At 48.7% G+C, this 20,466-nt stretch overlaps 1 protein-coding gene across 4 annotated transcripts in view; it reads left to right on the top strand.

The window, feature by feature from the left end:
• The window catches only part of AMOTL1 (angiomotin like 1), a 66,825-nt gene that overhangs the window by 18,839 nt on the left and 27,520 nt on the right, over positions 1–20,466 (top strand). For 3 of the 4 annotated variants that reach the window (XM_425649.8, XM_004938848.5, XM_004938847.4), the window contains 3 exons: positions 3,083–3,229; positions 4,936–5,830; positions 16,391–16,673. In XM_425649.8, the coding sequence (XP_425649.4) occupies positions 3,083–3,229; positions 4,936–5,830; positions 16,391–16,673 (1,325 nt within the window). Of the gene's footprint in view, positions 1–3,082; positions 3,230–4,935; positions 5,831–16,390; positions 16,674–20,466 lie in introns of those variants that run through there. The other variant, XM_004938849.5, reaches the window with a different exon arrangement.

Below are 20,466 nucleotides of genomic sequence, written 5' to 3'. Positions count from 1 at the left end.
AAGAACACCGCCTACTCCAAATAGCTTTTGAGGAGGAAATGTGCTTCCTGGAAGTGCTGGTATTGCTCTGAAGACGTGGCTTTCCTGTAATGTCACAGCAGTATGCTTCCTATGAGGTTTTGGGTTAGATCCCTTTCAAAACCAGACCAAAACCACATCAGAAACAGGAAATATTTAAGCATCTGTGGGTCCTTGCTGCGTTTCCAGCATTAATCTTAGCGAATGATTCATTGAAACGGTTACGAATCTTGAAATGAATTGCGTAGCTGTATCAGGATGGTATGGCATAATTACGTGCTTATCTTCAACAAAGGAAACAGATGAATGGGTGTTGGGCAACCACTGAGATCTGGGAGAATTGGTAGTGAGGCAGAAATCGTAGAAGGGCTTGGGTTGGAGGGGACCTTGAAGCCCACTCAGCCTCAACTCCTGCCGTGGGCTGATTGCCCCCCATCAGCTCAGGCTGCCCAGGGCCCATCCAACCTGGCCTTGAGCACCTCCAGGGATGAGGCAGCACAGCTCTCTGGGCAGCTGTGTCAGTGCCTCACTGGAAATGAGAAATGAGGGAGGAGCTCAGCAAGGACTGACCAAGGCTGGAGATGTGGTCATGTCTTGGAGATGGATGTAATAGATACTGGATATACAGCAGCTGAGAAGGTGGTGTCTATGGACCAGGCTGTGTATAGACACTGTTGCACTACAGTGGTGGTTCAGATCATCAAACACAGCACGGACTTCCAGCTGCTTTTAGTTTTTCCTTAATGTTTTAAGTTCATGGTTGGTCAGTGTTTCCATTGGGTGTTGGTTTTGTGGAGAGGTTTTGAGTAGTTGTGCTAATGGGCTTCCATAAAACTACTGTTTCAGCCATGCAATGTATCTCCCTCAGTTTTATCTTTAAGTGAATTTAAAGCATTATATTCACCTGAAATATTATAAAATTGGTCAATGCAGTCTTCCAGACTGAGGTCTCATGGGAAAGAGAGGCTCAGAGCAATGCCTCTCTGCAGCATGAGCTGTGCTGGAAGAAGATGTGGTCCAAATGCATCTTCTGGGCAGTGCCTGAGATCGGCGTCCTACTGCTGGGAGCATCCTCATCCCTGTCCTCTGTGCTGGGGGAGGGCTCAGTCCCCTTCTGAAAGTGAAGCTCCCTCTAATGAGTGAAGGAGCCTGTGCTAACCAAGGTATCTAAGCAATCAGCTAATGCTGGTCAGGTTCTAAATCCTCCAAGTCCAGGATTTTTTTTCTTTGGTGGCTTCAGTAACACCTTCCTCAGCAAACTGATGGCACTGGATGTGGCTCTGCTTGTCTTTTTTCACAAGTGACCGCTGCTCTAAGGAATTCTTTTGATATCTTCTGTACTGACCTTGTGCGTGGGTGTTGCAGCAGAGGAGCCTTTGCTCCCTTTGGCTATCAGAATTTGGGTAACCCTCACTCCAGGCAGGTTGCCTTTCCTTGGAACCCTCCTGGCCCAGCTGAGCTGCTCTGGTGCTCAGGACATGCCCAGATGTGGGTGGCATTCCATGGGTGCGCCCCATCTCATCTCACTCCTTGTCTTTAGCTGTGATTTCCAGCAAAACCATCTTGCTTTGCATCTCCTCATGTGCCCTTTGCTGTAGATACAGCACTTGAACACTCAGCCTGAGGGTGTCTAATGACTCAAAATACAGCAGGCGGATGAATGAAAGCGAAATTTTAGTAGCAGTTTTCCTTTTAGCTTTTGTTGCCGAGTGGTGACGCCTAGCTGGTGGCTGTCTAGGCTGTCTGTAATGCCTGAGACTGTTTTTCTTCCCTATGTGTTTCATCCCAATCCGGCTTATATTTGTAAAACAAGCCCAGGCTCACAACTCTTTGTTTCAGGCAGAATTCCCGGTCCAAGGGCAGGGCCGTGTGTGTGTGCAGGAGCAGTGAAGGGTGTCTGGGATGTTGTTCTGTGCCACAGTACAGCAGTCATGTTGGAAAGTGGGGTTCTGAGGTTTTCCTTGCATCTTTATCAGCACAAATGCTAGAAGAGCCTTCCGTGCTAATTTTGACAAACATGTTTGGCTTATATCTACTCAAGTGAGCAATCTTCTCCTGCTTGCTCTCTAAATATAGATATGCACAGATCTGTATGGCACTTAACATGGATGGTGAAGTGATGAATTCATTAACATTTTGCACAGATGCCCGTTTTCTCTCCTCTGGGCACAGAAGACTATAGTTTTTGCATCTTTGTGCCCGTAATCAGGATGGGCAAGATTCTGCTTCCCTGCTCCATGCATGGGGTGGAGTCAGCAATAACGTGCCAAAAAATGTGCTTCTCTGCTTGTGCAAGCTCAGCCCCATATCCGTGGGCTTCCTGTCCTGCTAGGATGGACAGATGTCCTGCTGGGATGCATGGGCACTCGGCTGGTGCCACTGTGACCTGGGTCACTCTGCTCCTGCTGGACATGCTCCTGGGGCTCGCGGCTACATCCATGTTAAGAACATCTGGACAAAGGGATTTATGAACTCCCTTGAGAGCGTTGGCTGTATTTTCTGTCTTAGTAATTTTCTGTCTTACTGAGCCGTTATTTGTGATCAAATTTTACGGTAAAGCCTTTTACAGACTTTAGCCCCACTGGACGTGTGGCTGTGTCCTCACCTTCATTCCTCTTCTTTACCCATTCCTTCTTTCAGTTTTATGCCAGCTCTGTCGGCTTCATGTCCTTGATTTGTGAGCTTGATGCAGTTTGCAGAATGGTTGGAAGGGTCCCCTGTGTCCATCTGCTCCAACCCCTGCTCCAGCAGGGACACCCAGAGCAGGGTGCCCAGGGCCATGCCCCGACAGCATTGGAAGGTCTCCAAGAAGGAGACTCCACAGCCTCTGTTGGCAACCTGTAAGCCAGGTTGGGTCAGCCTGGCTGTGTTCCTGGGCTGGGCTGAGGCATGAGATGGCACTGATGCTTCATTGCCTCCTGCTTGTTCCTCAGCCTAACCCCAGCAGGGCCTCAGACACTGAGCAAGGTTCAAGAAATTCTTTGAGCTTCTGTCATAAATCAAGGCTTTATATTTTATCATTCAAATAACTTCTTTACTGACATCCCACTTTTCTTCCTTGCAGGCTCCTCAGCTGCGTGCTACAAGCCTACCAGCCCAGGCCAGATACTGGAGGACACTGGTTTTCTTTATCAGGACCACCAGTTGTTTGCTGGCAGGCATGACATCTCTCCGCTAACAGCTGAAGCAGTCAGTGCTAAAGAAAAAGCTGGTGAGTGAGTTGCCACTCTTCCATACAAGCCCATCACGATTATGTCTGGATTTTCCCTAAGTGGGTTTGTATCATTGGAACTAGATGATCTTTAAGGTCCCTTCCAACCTAAGCCATTCGTCTTGTTGGCTCAAACACTGGCCCAGGAAGCTGGCAGACCCTCTGAGTTCTGGTGGCCCAGTTGCCACCCCAGCCAGTCAGGTACTTACTGATGTTGTCCAGGGATAGCAGAGGAGAGATGTGTTCTGCAGGACAGGTGTGGAGTGGAACAGCCTGGGAATCTTCCCTCTCCCTCAAGCTTCACAATCATTGTTAAGCTTTTACGGCAAAAACAGTGTTAGTGGAAATGGCCACTTGTCACAGAATAGCAATCAAGGGCTTTTCTTTCCCTCTGGCATCCAGATTGTATATAAGTTGTCCCACAGAATGTGCAGTAACTGGTGAAACATGGGGAAATAGGAGACCTCAGGAGAAAGTTTTGCTTTTTAACTACTTTTGAATGCCAAGGAAACAAACACGAGTACTGCTGAGGAACTCCTTTGAGAATTGGAAACAGCAGGATAGAGAAAGGATGTTGCCAAAAATGACCTCAAAAACTGAACTCAGAACAGCACCTCCTCCTTGCCTAGGAAAATGGGAGTACTCTGCAGAGCTGAGGGCTCATTTTCACTTTTACCCCCACCAGGAGCACTCTTTTGGTGCAGGCACATATGCTTTACACCTCTTAGAGATGGGTGAACGAGTGAGGATCCAGCTGGGAGGGATTATGCCATTAGGTGCCATGCTTCAGGCAAGCTTCACTGTGTGCATCAATTTCTATGACTTATGCCCACGTTGCTGTGCAGAACAAACAGGACTGAGATGAAGAAGGGAGCTGGAGGCTGTTTTGGTATTTGACCTGACCCCTGAGCTGTGTGGCTTCACTCCAGTTACAGCATCTGTAACACCTTATCCCATGCAAATGCAGCTTGTGAGGCTGGGTGAAGAAGTTACACCTTGTCTCTGCATTAATTCAGTCTGTGTTATGGTTGTCTATCTAATCTGTGATGCTTAAAGTTCTGGTACTGCATTGCAACCCTTAACATCTTCCTTATATTCACCCAGCAAAACTACAGAAGTTGGTATCGACTTGCACAGAAATAGTGTTATTGGCCAGAAGGGAAATTGCAGTTTTAAGAGAGAATGCCAGAGCACAGATTCCTCTTTAATTACGCTCCCAGAACTCTTTTATTTTCAGTAGGATTTTAGGCTTTTTCTGTGATGCATCCTGCATTGTATCTTACTGTGGCATGCAGTGCACTCGTGAGGGGATTCAGCTCTCTAACTTCAGCTGTCAAAAATGAGCTGTCTGATTTGGTATTGCCATGGAGGCTGCCTCTGTAATTTGTGCCAGGCGTCTCCAGGGAGGGATTTATCCAATTCCTGTCTTAGAGGAGATCACATTTCCCTGCCCCACCGTTGACTGGGGTGGGAGGTTGGAGCCGTGGGTATGGGGCGTGTGGAGAATGTTGAGGGGAGGGCTGGGGAAGGGATGGGGTCACTTCTCTTAATCAGAATTAGGGGTGAGCTGCCATAAGGAGATGAGAATGGTACAGACACGGGGGGGGAAGGGGAGCAGAGAGAGCCTCCTTATGAAGAACACGGTGTTGTTCTCAGGCAGCCCAAAACAAGGCGTGCTCCTAACCGCTGCCTTCTCTTCCACCCAGCCGAGGAAGCCCTCTGCACCTTGCACCCTCCAGCCTTCCTCCGGAGCTCAGAGGTGGAGATGCGAGGCTCGGAGGAGGTGGCAGCTGGCACGGTCCTGCAGCGCCTGATCCAGGAGCAGCTGAGGTATGGCAACCCCAGCGAGAACATGAACCTGCTGGCCATCCAGCACCAGGCGACGGGCAGCGCCGGCCCCTCCAACAGCACTGCCAGCACTCTCTCTTCCACAGAAAACCTCGCGCCCGAGGACCCACAAATGGTCCAGCCATCGGCACGGCAGGAACCGCAGGGGCAGGAGCACCAGGGGGACGGTGCTGCGATGGAGAAGCAGCCCCGGGCCACGCAGCCCCCACACAGCAGCGAGGAGCTCCCCACCTACGAGGAGGCCAAGGCCCAGTCGCAGTATTTCCGGGGACAGCCGCCGGCGGGGCCGGGATTTTATGTCGCTGGTACCTCTGGCCAGAAGTCCAGGACGGAGGGGAGGCCGACGGTGAGCCGGGCCAGCAGCGGGCAGGCGCATAAGGACGATGCTCTGAAGGAGCTGAAGCAGGGCCACGTGCGCTCGCTGAGCGAGAGGATCATGCAGCTCTCACTGGAGAGGAACGGGGCCAAGCAGCACCCGCCTGCCCCAGCAGGCAACAAGGGACTGAAGGCTGCCCCGGCACCCAGCAAGGGCATGGACCCGCGGGGCCCGCCGCCCGAGTACCCCTACAAGGCCAAGGTGGCGGCGGCGGTGTCCCCCAACAGCAAGGCGCCCGATCATGGGCTCTTCTATGGAGAGCAGCACCCAGCAGGGCCGCAGGATGTCCTCAAGGCCTCCTATGTGGCCCCACAGCCCTCCAGGACCGAGGTGGCCGTTGTCCGTTACCAGCCGCCCCCAGAGTATGGGGTGACCAGGTAATGCCTGGGGAGCGGGCCTGGCAGCCTGTGGCCATGGGGGCCTTAAAGGCTTCCTCTTTCACCACCCGTTTAGTTCTTGGTATGAAAAGCTGGGAAAATTCCTAGCTATCCAATGTCCAGTTCTTGCTGTGTCTCTGTGTTGAGGTGTTGACATGCAGGGCCGTGCTGGGGCAGCAGCTGGGTTGTAACTGTTGTAATTCATGTGGAAGAGCAGAAATTCGGAGATGAGATTTCACCTGTAACTGCATAAAGAGCGCTCACGAAGAGTGTGAAAGCTTAGAACCTAAGCCCTGTATCCTTGAGATCTTCAGAACCCCAAATTAGGAAAAAAAAGTGGAAAAACGTGCACGAAGCTTAATTGTGAGATAGAGACATCTCTTTATTTCAGACCTTTCTCTTTGCTCGATGGTGGGGCGAAATTGTTCCCTTTGCAAAGAGGGCTAGATAAAGTGTATACATCACTTAGGTCCTACTTAAATCCTCCAAACAAAGCTTACATGAGACTTTTATGGAGGTTGGCCCCTTGTGCTGGGCCTCTGCATGAGGATGGTTTTATTCCAAGCGCATTACAAATAATCCACAGTGTTTATTTCCTGTGAGCTGATTGCTGAGAGCCACACGGCTCCTGCCAGCACCGCGCTGCCCGGCTCTGAAGGCGGGGGCTGGCCTGTGCCATGTCACAGCTTCCTTCATCATCTGTCCATCCAAAGCTGTTTTTCTTGCTCTTCCTAAACACAAATGATTCTCCATTTCATCCTGGAGCCTCCTAGGCAGTATTTTGCCAGCCTCGCTGGGTTCAGAAGCTGTATTGTGCAACTGTGGTTTTCATTTTAGGGGCTGCTTAATTAGGTCTTCATTGACACAAGACCTCCAAAGATCTTGCTGGCTCTGACTTGGTGCACTTGTTTTGCTATAGAGAAATCAGGGAGTAAATGCTCTATCTTGCCATATTTGGTAAAGTTAAGCTTTTATTTCGAACCAGGTGTGAATTTGCTTTGATAAATGCTGCAGAATGGTTGCAACGTGGAGAGGACCTGTGCTGTCCCTCTGAGTGGGCAGTGCTGTTGGTCTTCCCCTAGCAATCATGTCTTGCTTACCAGTGCTGCCTGCACAGAGCCTGTGTAGTTTTTCAGAGCAAAATGATATTTTAAAGAGCTAAATGAAAATCTGTTTATGCTGTGAGACAGCTATAGGAACTTGAGAGCTACAGGGTCAAGCTGAGGCTGTGCTCTCTGGAAGCCCTAGCAGGGCTACAGCTGTTCATTATGCTAATAAACATCTCCAGTGCTGGACTCATCCACATATAAAAGCAGTTGGTTTGGGGTTTTGTTATTGCTCTTGGAAGGTACTGATTCAATAACCAGTACTGCTGAGTCCGTATAACCGAGCAGACCTGGGCACTGTGCTGACTTCTGTGGCTAACTGCTAATGGCACTGGTGTCAAATAAGAAATCCTTTGGTGCTGGTGTCAAAACATTTTCCAGGGACTTGGTCAGTGGGGGTGATACTGAGAAATCTCTTAATTGAATGCGGCTTTGCATGCCAGAAAAGAGAGGAGAGAAGCACAAAGCTGCATTGATCTGGAGGAGAAACCCGCAGATATCAGGATTGGAAAAGACCTGCAAGGCCACTGATTCCCCCTCTCTCCCCACAAGTCCTCATGTGAGGAGGGAAGTGTGGCTAGGAACCCACACATGTTGACAGGTAACTGCTGAAGGAGATGGAATAACCACAGTTGCTGCTTAATTTGATGTTTATTTGTTCTCCTGTGGCTGGCTGTCAAAGAGAGCACTGCCTTTATATCACAGTGGTGAAATCCCGTAAATTGTCTGTGAATAGCAGTAGGACTGATACAGGGTGTAGGATTTGATACTACTGACATGAGTAGTGGGGTTGGAGTAGATGATCTTGGAAGTTCCCTTCCAATAGGGCCACTAAGATGATCAGAGGGCTGGAGCACCTCTCCTGTGAAGAAAGGTTGAGGGAACTGGGCTTGTTTAGCTTGGAGAAGAGAAGGCTCCGGGGAGACCTCATTGTGGCCTTCCAGTACTTGAAGGGAGCGTATAGACAGGAGGGGGAATGGCTGTTTACTAGGGTGGGTAGTGGTAGGACAAGGGGGAATGGTTTTAAACTGAGACAGGGGAGGTTTAGGTTGGATATTAGGAAGAAGTTTTTCACACAGAGGGTGGTGATGCACTGGAACAGGTTGCCCAAGGAGGCTGTGGATGCCCCATCCCTGGAGGCATTCAAGGCCAGGCTGGATGTGGCTCTGGGCAGCCTGGTCTGGTGGTTGGCAACCCTGCACATAGCAGGGGGGCTGAAACTGGATGATCTTTGAGGTCCTTTTCAACCCAGGCCATTTTAGGATTCTGTGAACTCAACTATTCCATTCTAAATCGAGATACTCAGTGTTATTCTGAAGACCTCTTATTCATAGGCTTCTGCAGGAGTCGTGGTATTTACATAAATTACACTTGGTGACCTGTCCTTTGTGGACACCGTGACTGCAGAGCAGAGCTTAAAGCCTGTAGCTTAAAAGCCCAAAAGCCCGTAAGGCAAATAAAGAGGAACCAATATTTATTCTTGTTTTAAAATATGAGTATTTTTCAATTGGTTATGATGCCTTGCGCCCTGACTCACAACTTCTGAATGCTTTAAGTTGGCCAAGTGTAATAGTCTTGAAAAAAACTTTTCCTTTCCTAGACGCTAGCTTCTAGCACATCTGTTCCTGAAGGATATGCATGCTAACTTTCCTGGGGTGCATGCTCAGAGAGTTCACAGCTTGTCAGGTAAAAGGGCTTTGAAATAATCTAATTTGATCACACAAAACCACAAATTAATTTCGGTTCTCGAAACATTTGGTCCTGACGGTTGTAACACTCTCCAGCTGGAGAATCCATCACGGCCTTTACAGACTTGTTCCACTCGCTAATTGCCCCCTCTGGCACAGATTTGTGTCTTAGCTCCAGCCTGTATTTTCTAGTTACCAGTCTGGATTTTGCAATATCTTTGTCAGATACAGTGAGGAGCGCTGTGCTGTCCTTTCTTTAATGCATTAAACAAATGGAGCCTGGAGCCCCTTAATTATTTTACTGCTTTCAAAAAAAAAAAAAGAAATCCAACAACCCAACCCACAACCTTTTCTCGTGGGAAGCTGAACCAGACACGAGGCAAATAAGGCGTATCTCATAAACACTTGTCATGTCAGAGGTTGGCCTGTGAGGAGCTCACCATCCAGCTCGTTACCCACTCAGACATGTGAGGGTAGAGGCAGCCCAGGATAGTGTTCCCCACCCTTTGACTGTAGCCTGCTGTATTTACTCCTCAGTGGATGAGCTTAGATTTGGACTTGCTCGAGTACATATTGTTTCTTCATGCTCTGCTTAAGCAGTGGTCCACATCACTCAGTGTGAGTGGTGAATCCTTTTCGTTGCTCCCCATGACACCAGTCCAATCCTGTGTGATTTCCTCATGCAATTAATGTGAATGAGGCCTTAAACTACAACACCACTCTTCGCTGAGGGGTCTTCATTCACAGTGATGTGCAGAAGTATTTCATGTGGTCATCTTTTAATTCTAATTTAATCCATGTATTTTAAAGGACAGCATGAAACTGACAAGTGGACTTAGGCTATTTTAGAGCTATGACACTGTTTTATATACTCAATTACATTCCACCTGGCCTGGATATAGAAGCCTGTACTTAACTGCTGGGACAGTCTGTGGCTCCTCCGGATGTGTGTGCATTTAACCTGCCCCACACATCACTGCTGCTTTCAGACAATCTGTTTATAGTTACTCATTCAACCACGTCTGCAGACACCGAGGACATACGGTGTGGTCCTTTCACTCCCTGAGGTGCCCAGGAAAGTGATGGTTGGTGGAGCTGAGGGATGTCAATGGGACTGGCACCACTGATGGGCATCCACGCTGACTTTGGCTGATGCGTCTCAGTGAGGTCAGCGTCAGTGTCAGCATGGCTTGAGGCAGCACTGCCAGCTGGCATGGGTGCTGGCAGCCAAGGGGAAGGCTGAAGGCTTGCATCACGTCCTGGAGGCTGACAGAGTCCCTGCAGAAGAGATTTCTATCATCTCCTGGTCTAGTCTGTCTTTCAGTAAAATAAAGAAGAAATGGAGCTGTTCCAACAGCTCCATCACCTCCAGGGACGGTGACTGCACCACCTCCCTGGGCAGCCTTTGCCAGTGCCTCACCACTCTTGCTAAGAAAATGATATTTCCTAATATCCAACCTGAACCTCCTCTGGTGCAATTTAGGGCAGATATGGTGCATCTTCTCAGATGATGATTTTCCCCTGCAAAGCACAACACAATCACCTCCAAAGTAGTTGGGCAACAACTTACCCGCACTAACAAGCATCACTAACAGAACAGTGAATTGTAGAGATGAGTCCAAGGGTGCAGATTGGTTTTGAAATAAACCAGAATGCTTGGTCTGTTGCTTTTCCCATAAAACAGGCTATTATAAAGACTGGGTTTTGGCTACTGAAAGTCTTCTGTTTCTGGCTGCATCAGCATTTAGTAATGGATATCTAACTGTTTCCTTGTGCCATCACCAGCAGACTGGGCTTACTGACTTCTCTGATGTCCTGCCTTTTTCCCACTCGTAGGTGTCACTGCATTTAGGTGCAGCATCCACAGCAGGCGTGGATGTGAGGTGAAGTCCTGTGAAAGCTGAACAAGCCTGTCTGTCGTGGAGGCAAGGGAAGGCAAAGCATTCAGAGAAAGATAAGCCACAGGGATTGGAGGAGAGCATTTTAAATATGAATATGAGTCTTAGAATCAGAGGGGTTTGGGTTGGAAGGGACCCTTAAGATCATCTAGTTCCAGCTCCCCGCTATAGGCAGGGACACCTCCCTCTAGACCAGGTTGCTCGCAGCCCCATCCAGCCTGGCCTTGAATGCTTTCAGGGCATCATGGTCTGTTGCAGCCCACATCCTTACTAAGCTGGCTGCTTTCTGTCCCTGCACAGAGGTGAGCTGAGTTGTACCTACACCAGTACAAAGGTAATGGGACATTCCCTCCCATAACATTTTCAGGGATTTTAGTTTCATTACTTCTGAATGCTGCCTTGCTTTACTGAGCAATAGCTCTTCTGTGTCTGTGATTCCCTGGGAGTCAGTGAGCAGACTTTATCAGTAGTTGGTTTCTGATTCCTTCATACAGTTACAAACTGCCCTCAGCAGTCTTGTGTCGATCTCTCTCTTCCCAGGAGGTTCCAACAGGTGTATTAAGGCTGTGCCTGAATGTAGGGTTGTGGATGGCCTTGCTGAATTCTGTGAGATTTCATATGGCAGTGAGGTCCGTGGTGAAGAGTTTTGCTGCAGAAACTGCATTGCAAGCTATACATCATGTGAGACAGTGCAGCATAGTGATCCTAGCATGGCAGCACTTGGAAAGCCCACTGTTTGTCTGCTTGTGTCTCCCTATGCTAGAAGCTGACTCCCTTCTTTTTTCATTTTCTGAATTGCATTGCAGAAGTTGATAGAGGCCCTATTTCTAGAATAATGCCAACAAAATTATATGTTTTCAGTATAAACGTTGCTGCTGTGTTGCAGCACTATCCAAACCTTGGGATATCCCCCAGTTGCATGCTTTTAAGAATGACAATTTTTGATGGAATTGTGCTTGGCTGGAAGGTTTCAGCCTGCTCTAATGCAGAGCAGGATCAACGTTTAAAGTACAGCAAAAACATTTTGAGAATGTCATTCTTTACGAAGTCCAAAGGAGTTCAGGATAATACTGATTGCTTTGTTTCTTTGGAGTTTTAAAGAGGTTGAATGTGAACAAAGCTCCTATTCCTACAAATATTGATTTATTAATATGACTTGCTGTGTTGATTTTATGGCATATGCACTGAGGCACTTTACCATTGACTAAGTCATAATTAAATTAGGACAGATTAAAGAAGTAAGAGGAAAGCTGGAACTGGTTAATGACCATTATGTTGAACAGCCATGCTTCAAAAGGAGCCATGTGCAGGCTGGTTCTATTTCCCAAGTTGGAGAACTCTTCAGAGAATCTCTCCTGTGGCCCCAGCTGTAAGGATGCTGGGGTCTGGCTGCTGCTGCTGTGTGCTAACCTTTAATAGCTCAGTGCATGATTCACCCTTCAAGAGAATGGAGGTCCCGAGCACCTCTCACTCTTTGGAATAAAGCCAAGCAGACCGAAGCGTGTGTGAAAAGGTTAAACTGATGGGAGGTTGGATTTCCCACAAATACAATGTCAGGTGTTCAGAGGGTGTATTTACGGCAGGAGGTCACCCTAATTGATCATGAAAAAGAACAGAAAAATCACTCTTTCTCACCTGGATTAGATTCGGAGATCAATTGAAAAATGTGTTACGTTGCTCAAAGCTGTTCCCGTACAGGAGTGGGAAAATCTGTATCTGTAGCAAATGTGTCCTTTGTAGCAGTACAACTGTGCCCAGACAGCAGGGCTTTTACATGCATTAAACCAGCTGTGTTTTGTTTTGGTAAAGACAGAGCTAGCTCCCACTTAGCTGCATTAATTGTGGTAACACATCTCCGTGCAGACTGGCTGTCAGCTGCATTTGCACAAGTTTGTGGAGCACCTTTTGCGTTGTGAGTGACATCCTTTGATCCACATCTTATGGTATTGTTTACTGTGCAGTTTTTCAAGCAAACAGTATTCTAGTCCTGCAATGAGTGGAAGATCCCTTGTGGGGCTTTAGACTCCAGAAGGAAAAGGGCGCTGTGAAGATGCTGTGAGAGCTGTGCCACATGGTGTTGGTTGGTCTCAGGGAGATAAAACAAACCCTTGGCTCACTGTGACTCTTGGAGCAGCTGCTGCAAGGCTCAAACCCAGCTGCAGGCAGAAGCGGTGAGGATGGAGAGGACTCAGCAGCTGAAGATGTTTGCACGAGGCTGCTCACTGTGCACATGCCTGATTTCAGTGTGCTTATGGACTCTGAGAATCAGTGCTGTTGGGGCTTTAGCCTCACAGAGTTTTTGCACGACATCTTTGTGAAGGGGAGATGAATGCTTCAAGGTCTCAGCGCCTGAATCAGATCATAGAACCATTAGGATTGGAAAGACCTCTACGATCACCTAGTCCAACCATCAGCCCATCCCCACCATGCTTATTAACCATGTCCCTCAGTGCCGCATCTCCACAGTTCCTGAACACCTCCAGGGATGGTGACTGCACCACCTCCCTGGGCAGCCTGTGCCACTGCCTCAGCACTCTTCCTGAGAATAAATTATTTCTAATACCCAACCTGAACCTCCCCTAGCACAACTTGAGGCCATTACCTCTTGTCTTATCGCTGTTACCTGGGAGAAGAGGCCGACCCCCACCTCACCAAAACCTCCTGTAAGCTGTGGAGAGTGATAAGGATTTCCCTGAGCCTCCTCTTCTCCAGACTGAACAATCCCAGTTCCCTCATCTCCATAGACTTGTGCTCCAGACTTTTCACAGATACATTGGCCTTCTGTGCAACAGATACTGATTGCTGCCCATCTGTGTGTCTGTTTCTGCACAAATATTTCAGCTGGAAGCAGATACTCTTCTGTAGATCCAGCCCATTTGGAGGAGAAGTTGCTGCCTGTGTTGGCTAGGCACTGTACCCATGTCCTGTGGCCATGGCAGCAGCAAAATCCGTGCCAGCATGGCTCATTTGTGGCAGAGCACTGGAACAGGCTGCTCAGAGAGCTTGTGGAGTCTCCTTTTCTGGAGATATTCGAGACCCGTCCGGTTGTTTTCTTTTGTAACCTGCTGTAGGGAATCTGCTTTAGCAGAGGATTGGACCTGATGGTTTCCAGAGGTCCCTTCCAGCCCCTACAATTCTGTGATTATTTCACCAAGACATGATGGGAGCCAACCAGCTGAAAGCAGCCTGGCAGGAAAGGACCTTGGAGACACCAAGTTGAAGATTGAGTCAGCAATGTGTTCTTGATGCTAAGAAGGCTGGCAGTATCCTGCACTGTATCAGGCAGAGCATTGCCAGCAGGGCGAGGGAGGTGATGCTTCTCCTCTGCTCAGCATTGGTGAGGCCACAGCTGGAGTCCTGTGTCCAGTTCTGTGCCCCTCGGAACAAGAGAGGCATAGGCATGCTGGAGAGAGTCCAGTGTAGGGCACCAGTGTGATGAAGGAGTAGAGTACCTCTGTTATGAGGAAAGGATGACATCTGGGCTGTTCAGCCTGGAGAAGGGGAGGCTCAGGCATCAGTGTCCATAAATACCTGAGGGGAGGGTGCAAAAAGGATGGAGCCAGGCTCTTGTCAGTGGTGCCCAGTGCTGGGACAGGAGGCAGTGAACACAAACAGGAGCACAGGAGGTTCCCTCTGACCACCAGGACGTGCTTTCTATGCTGTATGGGTGATGGGGGACTGACACAGTTTGCCCAGAGAGGCTGTTAGGTCTTCTCCTTGCAGATACCTAAAAGCTGTAGGGGAACTGGACCAAAGACTTCCAGCAGTCCCTTCCAACCCCAACCATTCCAAGGTTTTGTGGTTGCCTGCAAAGGCAGCAAACTGCAAAAACAGGTGAGCAGGGACCAGCATCTTAACCCGGTGCATAGCTCTGGAGCTGCCTCAGACCCATCACGCTGAGGACATTTCAAGGGAAGCTGGGGCTCCTTGTGCTGCCCAGGCTTTGCTGAGCTCTGTCTGAAGGCCGCGGCCTGCAGGCCCACCAGCCAGGAAGTCACCATGGGAGGGGTGCGCACACTCCTTTCCTTTCTGGCGCTGTGGCTGATGACAAATGCAGGGGAGCGAGGCCTCCTGGCACACTGCTGGAGTGACACCCTGCCTCCACCATGCCCCTCTTTGTGCTAAGGCAGTAAACCCTCCTGGCGCCCCTGCAGGCATGGCTGAATGGTGTGCCCCTCAGCAGCAGGGGACAGCCAGCCTCAGGGCATGGCTGCTCGGGGCAGGTGAAAACCATCCTGAGGCTGGAGATTTTCCCAATCTATTAGCATTTAGGGCAGGATTCTAAAAGCGTGTTCACTTTTTCATCTTGTTCTGCTGCAATTACAGGTAGTGATGGGTTATTATCATTGGAAGTAGAATTAGGTCAACACTGGGAATTTTTGAAAACCCCACTTTGAGATGCCACGTACGCAGCAGTCATCATGTTTATTATGTATTTATATAGCACAAAACTGTCTGCCTGCAAAACAGCCTTCATAGATCTGTGAGGGTAAATGCATCCATTCGTTAAATCTCCTTAGGGTACGGAGATGAAGGCAGTGAGGGCTGTGCAAGGCCAACAGCTTGTGGTTAAGCCAAAATATACCTCTTACAGAGTGCTTGATTGCTGGACTTCAGCTTAAGCTAAAATACGCCTTATAGATCTTGAGGTAGAGAAGAGAAAATGGGGCCTAGGCTGAGCCACTTAACGAGAATACACGTTGATTTTGGAGCCTGTGTTCTGGCTTTGGTGTCTTGATTGAGGAGCTCTGCATGCATCTGCCTACCTTGGCCAGGTCCCCAAGGTCAGAACTGGCCTGGCTGGGTGGGTCTGGAGGGATGGCAGAAGCTTTGAGCTTCTCTCTGCCCAAGTTCTCCCTTTGTAAAGAGGGTTTGCTTGTTGATCTTGCAGGGGTGAAAGGCAGAATGGAAGTCAGAGAATGACTTGCCCCCTCCCTAGGGGTATTGCCATGTTGTTGGAGGTGTTCAAAGTCAGGTTGTATGGGGCCGTGGGTGGCCTGGTCAAATGTCTTATGTAGTGGGTGGCAACCCTGGCCAACCAGCTGATCTTTGTGGTCCCTTCCAACACAATCCATTCCATGACTGTGGTCCTATCTGAGCACCAGCCTCAGGATTACCATCCCTGCCAAAACGTGCTCCTGGGTTATCCTCCAGCCACTGCCAACTGGCTGTGGAGGATTAAAGAGCAATCTACCACCAGGAAGCACAGCCCACAGGCAGTTTGCAAGGGCTGCGACCAGCTCTTGTCCCTGGTATAAGGCTGGTGGGTGATGGATGCCATTTGTCGTGGAGTGACACAATGAGGTCTCGCCTGGCTGTCGTTGCATGAGGTGATTGATCAGGGCTGTGCTTCCCGCAGCTCTGCAGCAGCCCTTCCCTTTGACGCTCACTGAAGCTGTGCAGGGACAGTGCTTTGCTCACATCACTTCCTTTCACCTCCAAATTTGGCTGCTCAGCCCCTTGGCTCGCTCCAGGCAGGGAGCGGTTTTTGAAGGGTGAGTAATGCATCCCTTGTGCTCCAGTCATAGCCGTCGGCTTAAGCTGCTCCGTGGTGGGGTTTGTGGTGAGGTGGGGGCAGGGAGAGGCTGGTGGAGGGCTGAAATATTAGCTGTGCACCTAGGTAAAAGTGCCGCTTTTGACTCAATGCTTCCTTTATCCCTTTGCACCAGATATATGCATCAATGTCAAGAACAGGCAAGGAGACAATTTACCCGGTGCCTGCTGCGATTGTTGGTATTTAGGAGTGACTAAATCATGACCGTACAGTTATAACCCTATTAATAAACCCTGCAGTAATTATATGGAAGCCCCTGCGTGCGTCTTGAGGGTGTGTGGCTCTAACGCATCCCTGCCTGTGCTTTCCTGCAGCCGACAATGCCAGCCTCCCTTCCCACCGCCGCCGGCCCAGCAGCACAGCCCCATGTCCTCACAGGCCTCCTCTGCTGCCGGCCCTCTGCTTCCAGGCTCCTTGCCTCCGCTGCCAGCCCCCTCCTCTGCCCAGCCACCTGTGCCACCGGGCCAGCAGCTGACACCCGACGCCTTCGCCATCGTGGAGCGGGCGCAGCACATGGTGGAGATGCTCTCCGAGGAGAACCACGTGCTGCGGCAGGAGCTGGAGGGGTACTATGAGAAGGCAGACAAGCTGCAGAAGGTACGTGGAGGTGTGGGGATGGGGAACAATCTCGGTGCTCCTGCATTTGGGTTCCTCAAATGGTCCCTGTTCATGGTCCTGTCACTGCAATGGGAACATACCAGTGGGCAGTCTCTCACCACTGCCTCTCAGTGATGGTGTCCTGTAAGCGTAATACCATGTCCCGGTGCCCACAGGCTTCTCTGCCTGTAGGGTGCAGCAAGGCAGCTCATCAAGCATCCTTCATTTGGAGACTTTCCCCTTCCATCCTTCTCTCACTGCCCAGAGAAGCTGTGAATGCCCCATCCCTGGAGGTTTTCAAGGCCAGGTTGAATGGGGCCCTGATCTAGTGGGTGACAAACCTGCCTTTGGCAGGGATATTGGAACTGAATGATCTTTAAGGTCCCTTGCAACCCAAGACATTTTTTCAGTGACAGCTTTGCTGGAGCGTGCCTTGTCGGGGCAGGGTGTTCTGGGGCAGCCAAGTTGCACAGGCAGTAGAGCTGTATACAAGAAGCATTTGAAGAGCATGGCCACAGCTACCTTGAGTGTTTCATACAATGAGCTAGCATGGCACTCCGCTCTCTATGAAAGCTTAGGAGGCAGTGATGGGGTTGATGTGGTTTGAAGATTGGTGTGGTTGGACAACCAAAAAAACATTGTTTGGTTAGTGTGATTATCAGAGAGGTCTTCAGTGATTGCTCTGGATTCCTAAAAGCTAATGTTAGACAGGTACGTTTGAATGTTTTGGTTCAAAAACAACTGTCACTTTATCTGAATGAATCTGGTAAATATTTGCTCAAAAACCCATTTGTGAAGAGCTCCTGTACCCTGTTTTCTGTATGCAGTGGGCATTTTCAGTGAAGAAAGGTGATGTCTCATGCATTGCCTGGATCAACAAGGAAAGACAAGTGAAAATTAGACAAAGCAGATGTTGCTTAAAAGTGGGATCTCACCAAAGTCAATGCAGAGGTGCTCCCAAACCTGCTGGCTTTGGGTCCCAAGAGCCCAGGACCATATGAATTATTTACATAAACTGGAAATACCATGTTGCTTTGACACACAAGTCTGGGAAATTTCTAAAGCACACTGAAGATAACTTCCCGTCACAAGTATTTAGTAAGCCAACTAGGAAAGGTGTCCTCTGGGATCTGTTGCTTGAGAATAGGGAAGGCCCTGTGGGAGATGTGGCGGTAGGTTAGTTCTCTTTCTCAGTGATCATGAATTAATTAGTTGAGTTCAAAATCTTTGGTGTAATGAGGAATAATGGTCCCCAAGGTTGTCACTCTGGATTTTAAGAGAGCAAACTTCAAGCTTCTCAGGGAACTCATTTGCATCTGCTCTGGAGAGAGTAGGGGTCCATGAGAGCTGATCGGTTTTGAAGAACCACCTCTTAAAAGCCCAGGAGAAGGTAATCATCACTGTGCTACAAGTCAAGCAAGTGGGACAGGTGACTGGCCTGGCTGAACAGGGAACTCCTCCTGGAAATTATTAAGAGAAAGAAAAAATATGATCTCTGGAAGCAAGACCTGGCTTCACAGGGAGATTATAGAGCTGCAGTTCACATCTGCGGGGAGAAAACAAGAAAAAATGAAGTTCAGTTTGGATTGATATTGGCCAGTATGGCATCAGACAACAGAAGTATGTCAATCACAAAGGGAAAACTAAGAAAAAACATTGAACTGATACTTTATGGGCACCTAACAAGTAAGGATGAGGAAGAAGCAGAGGCATTTCATGCCTTTTTTTTTGCCTTAGTAGATCTTGAGTTGCCCAGTCCTCTGAGTTGGAGGATTGTGACTGAGGGGAACAGCGACTTTTCATGTACAGTCACGGAAATTGTCAGGGATCAGTTCTATCAGCTGATGGTTTGTAAATCCTTGGAGTCGGATGGCATTCATCCCAGAGTACAGAGAGAGTTAGCAGATGTTATATCTGGATCCCTCTCAACTATTTACCAAAGGTCCTGAGAGTCCAGGAAGGTTCCTGCTGACTGGAAGCTAGCCATCTGTCTACAGAAAAGGCATGAAAGAAGACCCAGGAAACTACAGACCTGTTAGTGTAAACTCAGTACCTGGGAAGGCCATGGAGAAGGTTATCCTAAGTGCTACTGAAGGGCATAGAATAATGCTATTGTCAGGCATTGTCAACCTGGGTTCACGGTGACAAAGTCCTCCTTTAATAATTTGATCTCCTTCTGTGGTAAGGTAAGCATGGTGAAATAAGAAAAGGCAGTGGTAATCTTTCTGGACCTTTGATATAGTCCCTTGTAGCAGAGTATTCTTCTGCACAGATTGTCCAACTGTGAGATGAACAGGTTCACCCTACGCTGGGAGGGGATCTGGCTGGAGGGCAGAGCTCAAAGGGTCTGAGTGAATGGGGCCAATCACTTGTGTGAGAGGTCAAACACTGGGACTGGCTTCCTAGTCAGGTGGTTGATGCCCCATGACTGTCATTGTTCAAAAGGCTTTTGGATAATGCTCTCAATAATACACTTTAACTTCTGGTTAGCCCTGGAGTGGTCAGGCAATTGGGCTAGATGGTCATTGGAGGTCTCTTCCAACTGAACTATTCTAATTCCCACTCTAATTTGGGATCCTGCTCTACTCTTTCATTTATGACTTCCCACCACTTGCACACAAATGGCATTAGGCTTCTGGTCTTCTCTCTCTGAATTTAAGAGTTCTGTTTTTCTGTGCTGTGTTATATCACAGACACATTTCTACAGGAGAGCCACACTGAGAGATCATGTCCCAAGACTCAGCTTTGGGAAAATCTTTGGCTAGAAAGTCCAGAAAGGTTTGAAAAGAGATCTGTTGTTTGTAGCTGCTGCTAGCTTTGCAGCCTCCTCCTCTGTGCTGTATTCACAGAATTTCCTAAAGTTAGGCAAAACATTTTTGCAGCAGCATTTCTTGTGAGTATGGCTGCAAAGGCTTCCCTGTGGCCTTTGTGGGCAAAAGTAAATATTCCAGTTATTAATTTCACAAAAGCTGCGTTGTTCAGTAGAAGCGACGTATGATGCCCTAAAAATATTCAGCTTTCCTTTCACACTCCTAGAAACGGCTCGCTCTTTATTTTGGATGCCCTGCGAGTCGGATTGCATCAGACACCAACAGAAAGGTATTCAGGCATGGGGCTGAAGTCTCGCTTCGGTCAACAGAGTGTGGACTCGAATCCCATTGACTTCGGGGGAATGTAAGCAGGCTCTTAAAGCAAAACACATGCTCAAGTGCATTCTTTCTTCAGGAAAATTTCCTGAACCAAAACCTTCACACACATTATGCTTTCTGTGTTGTTTTTTTTTCCTTGTTTGAGCACATGGCCAGGGCAGGTCCTCCTGTGTTCCCACAGCTGAAATCTGAAAAGCCAAGGGAGTTAAATTCTGTGTGTTGGGTGTGGAAGCTCTTCTCTGTTGCTGAAAGTGGAAAGGTTATGAGAAGTACTACTTTTTGGTCTGTGTGTACCAAAGTTATTCTAGGTAGGGCAACCCTCCCTGCACTTCTCTTCTCTTAACAGAATTAGGAGAAGAAATCAGAGAGAGAAAATCAGCTTGACGCAGAGCTCCCCGAGCGTTCACATGAGCGGATCAACCCGGAGGGCTGTGAGATTCTAAGCCATGTCTGAGCAGACGTTCTGCAGAGAGGTACAAGGCAGCGATTAAGCCCTGTGCTCTTTGACGTGGTGTCTGGTTTTCTTATCAAAAAGAGCTGGAGGGGAAGGGCACACATTATTTGTGGCTTTTTCAGTAAAGCAGAGCATTGCTTTTTCTGCTGCTTTTTTGGTGGACAAACCTTGCTGAACTTTAACTGCTGGG

The sequence above is a fragment of the Gallus gallus genome, chromosome 1 (assembly GCF_016699485.2).
Source record: "Gallus gallus isolate bGalGal1 chromosome 1, bGalGal1.mat.broiler.GRCg7b, whole genome shotgun sequence".
In the NCBI taxonomy this organism is placed as follows: domain Eukaryota; kingdom Metazoa; phylum Chordata; class Aves; order Galliformes; family Phasianidae; genus Gallus; species Gallus gallus.
Note: the sequence above shows the minus strand (reverse complement) of the source record. Positions and strands in the feature narration are given on the sequence as shown.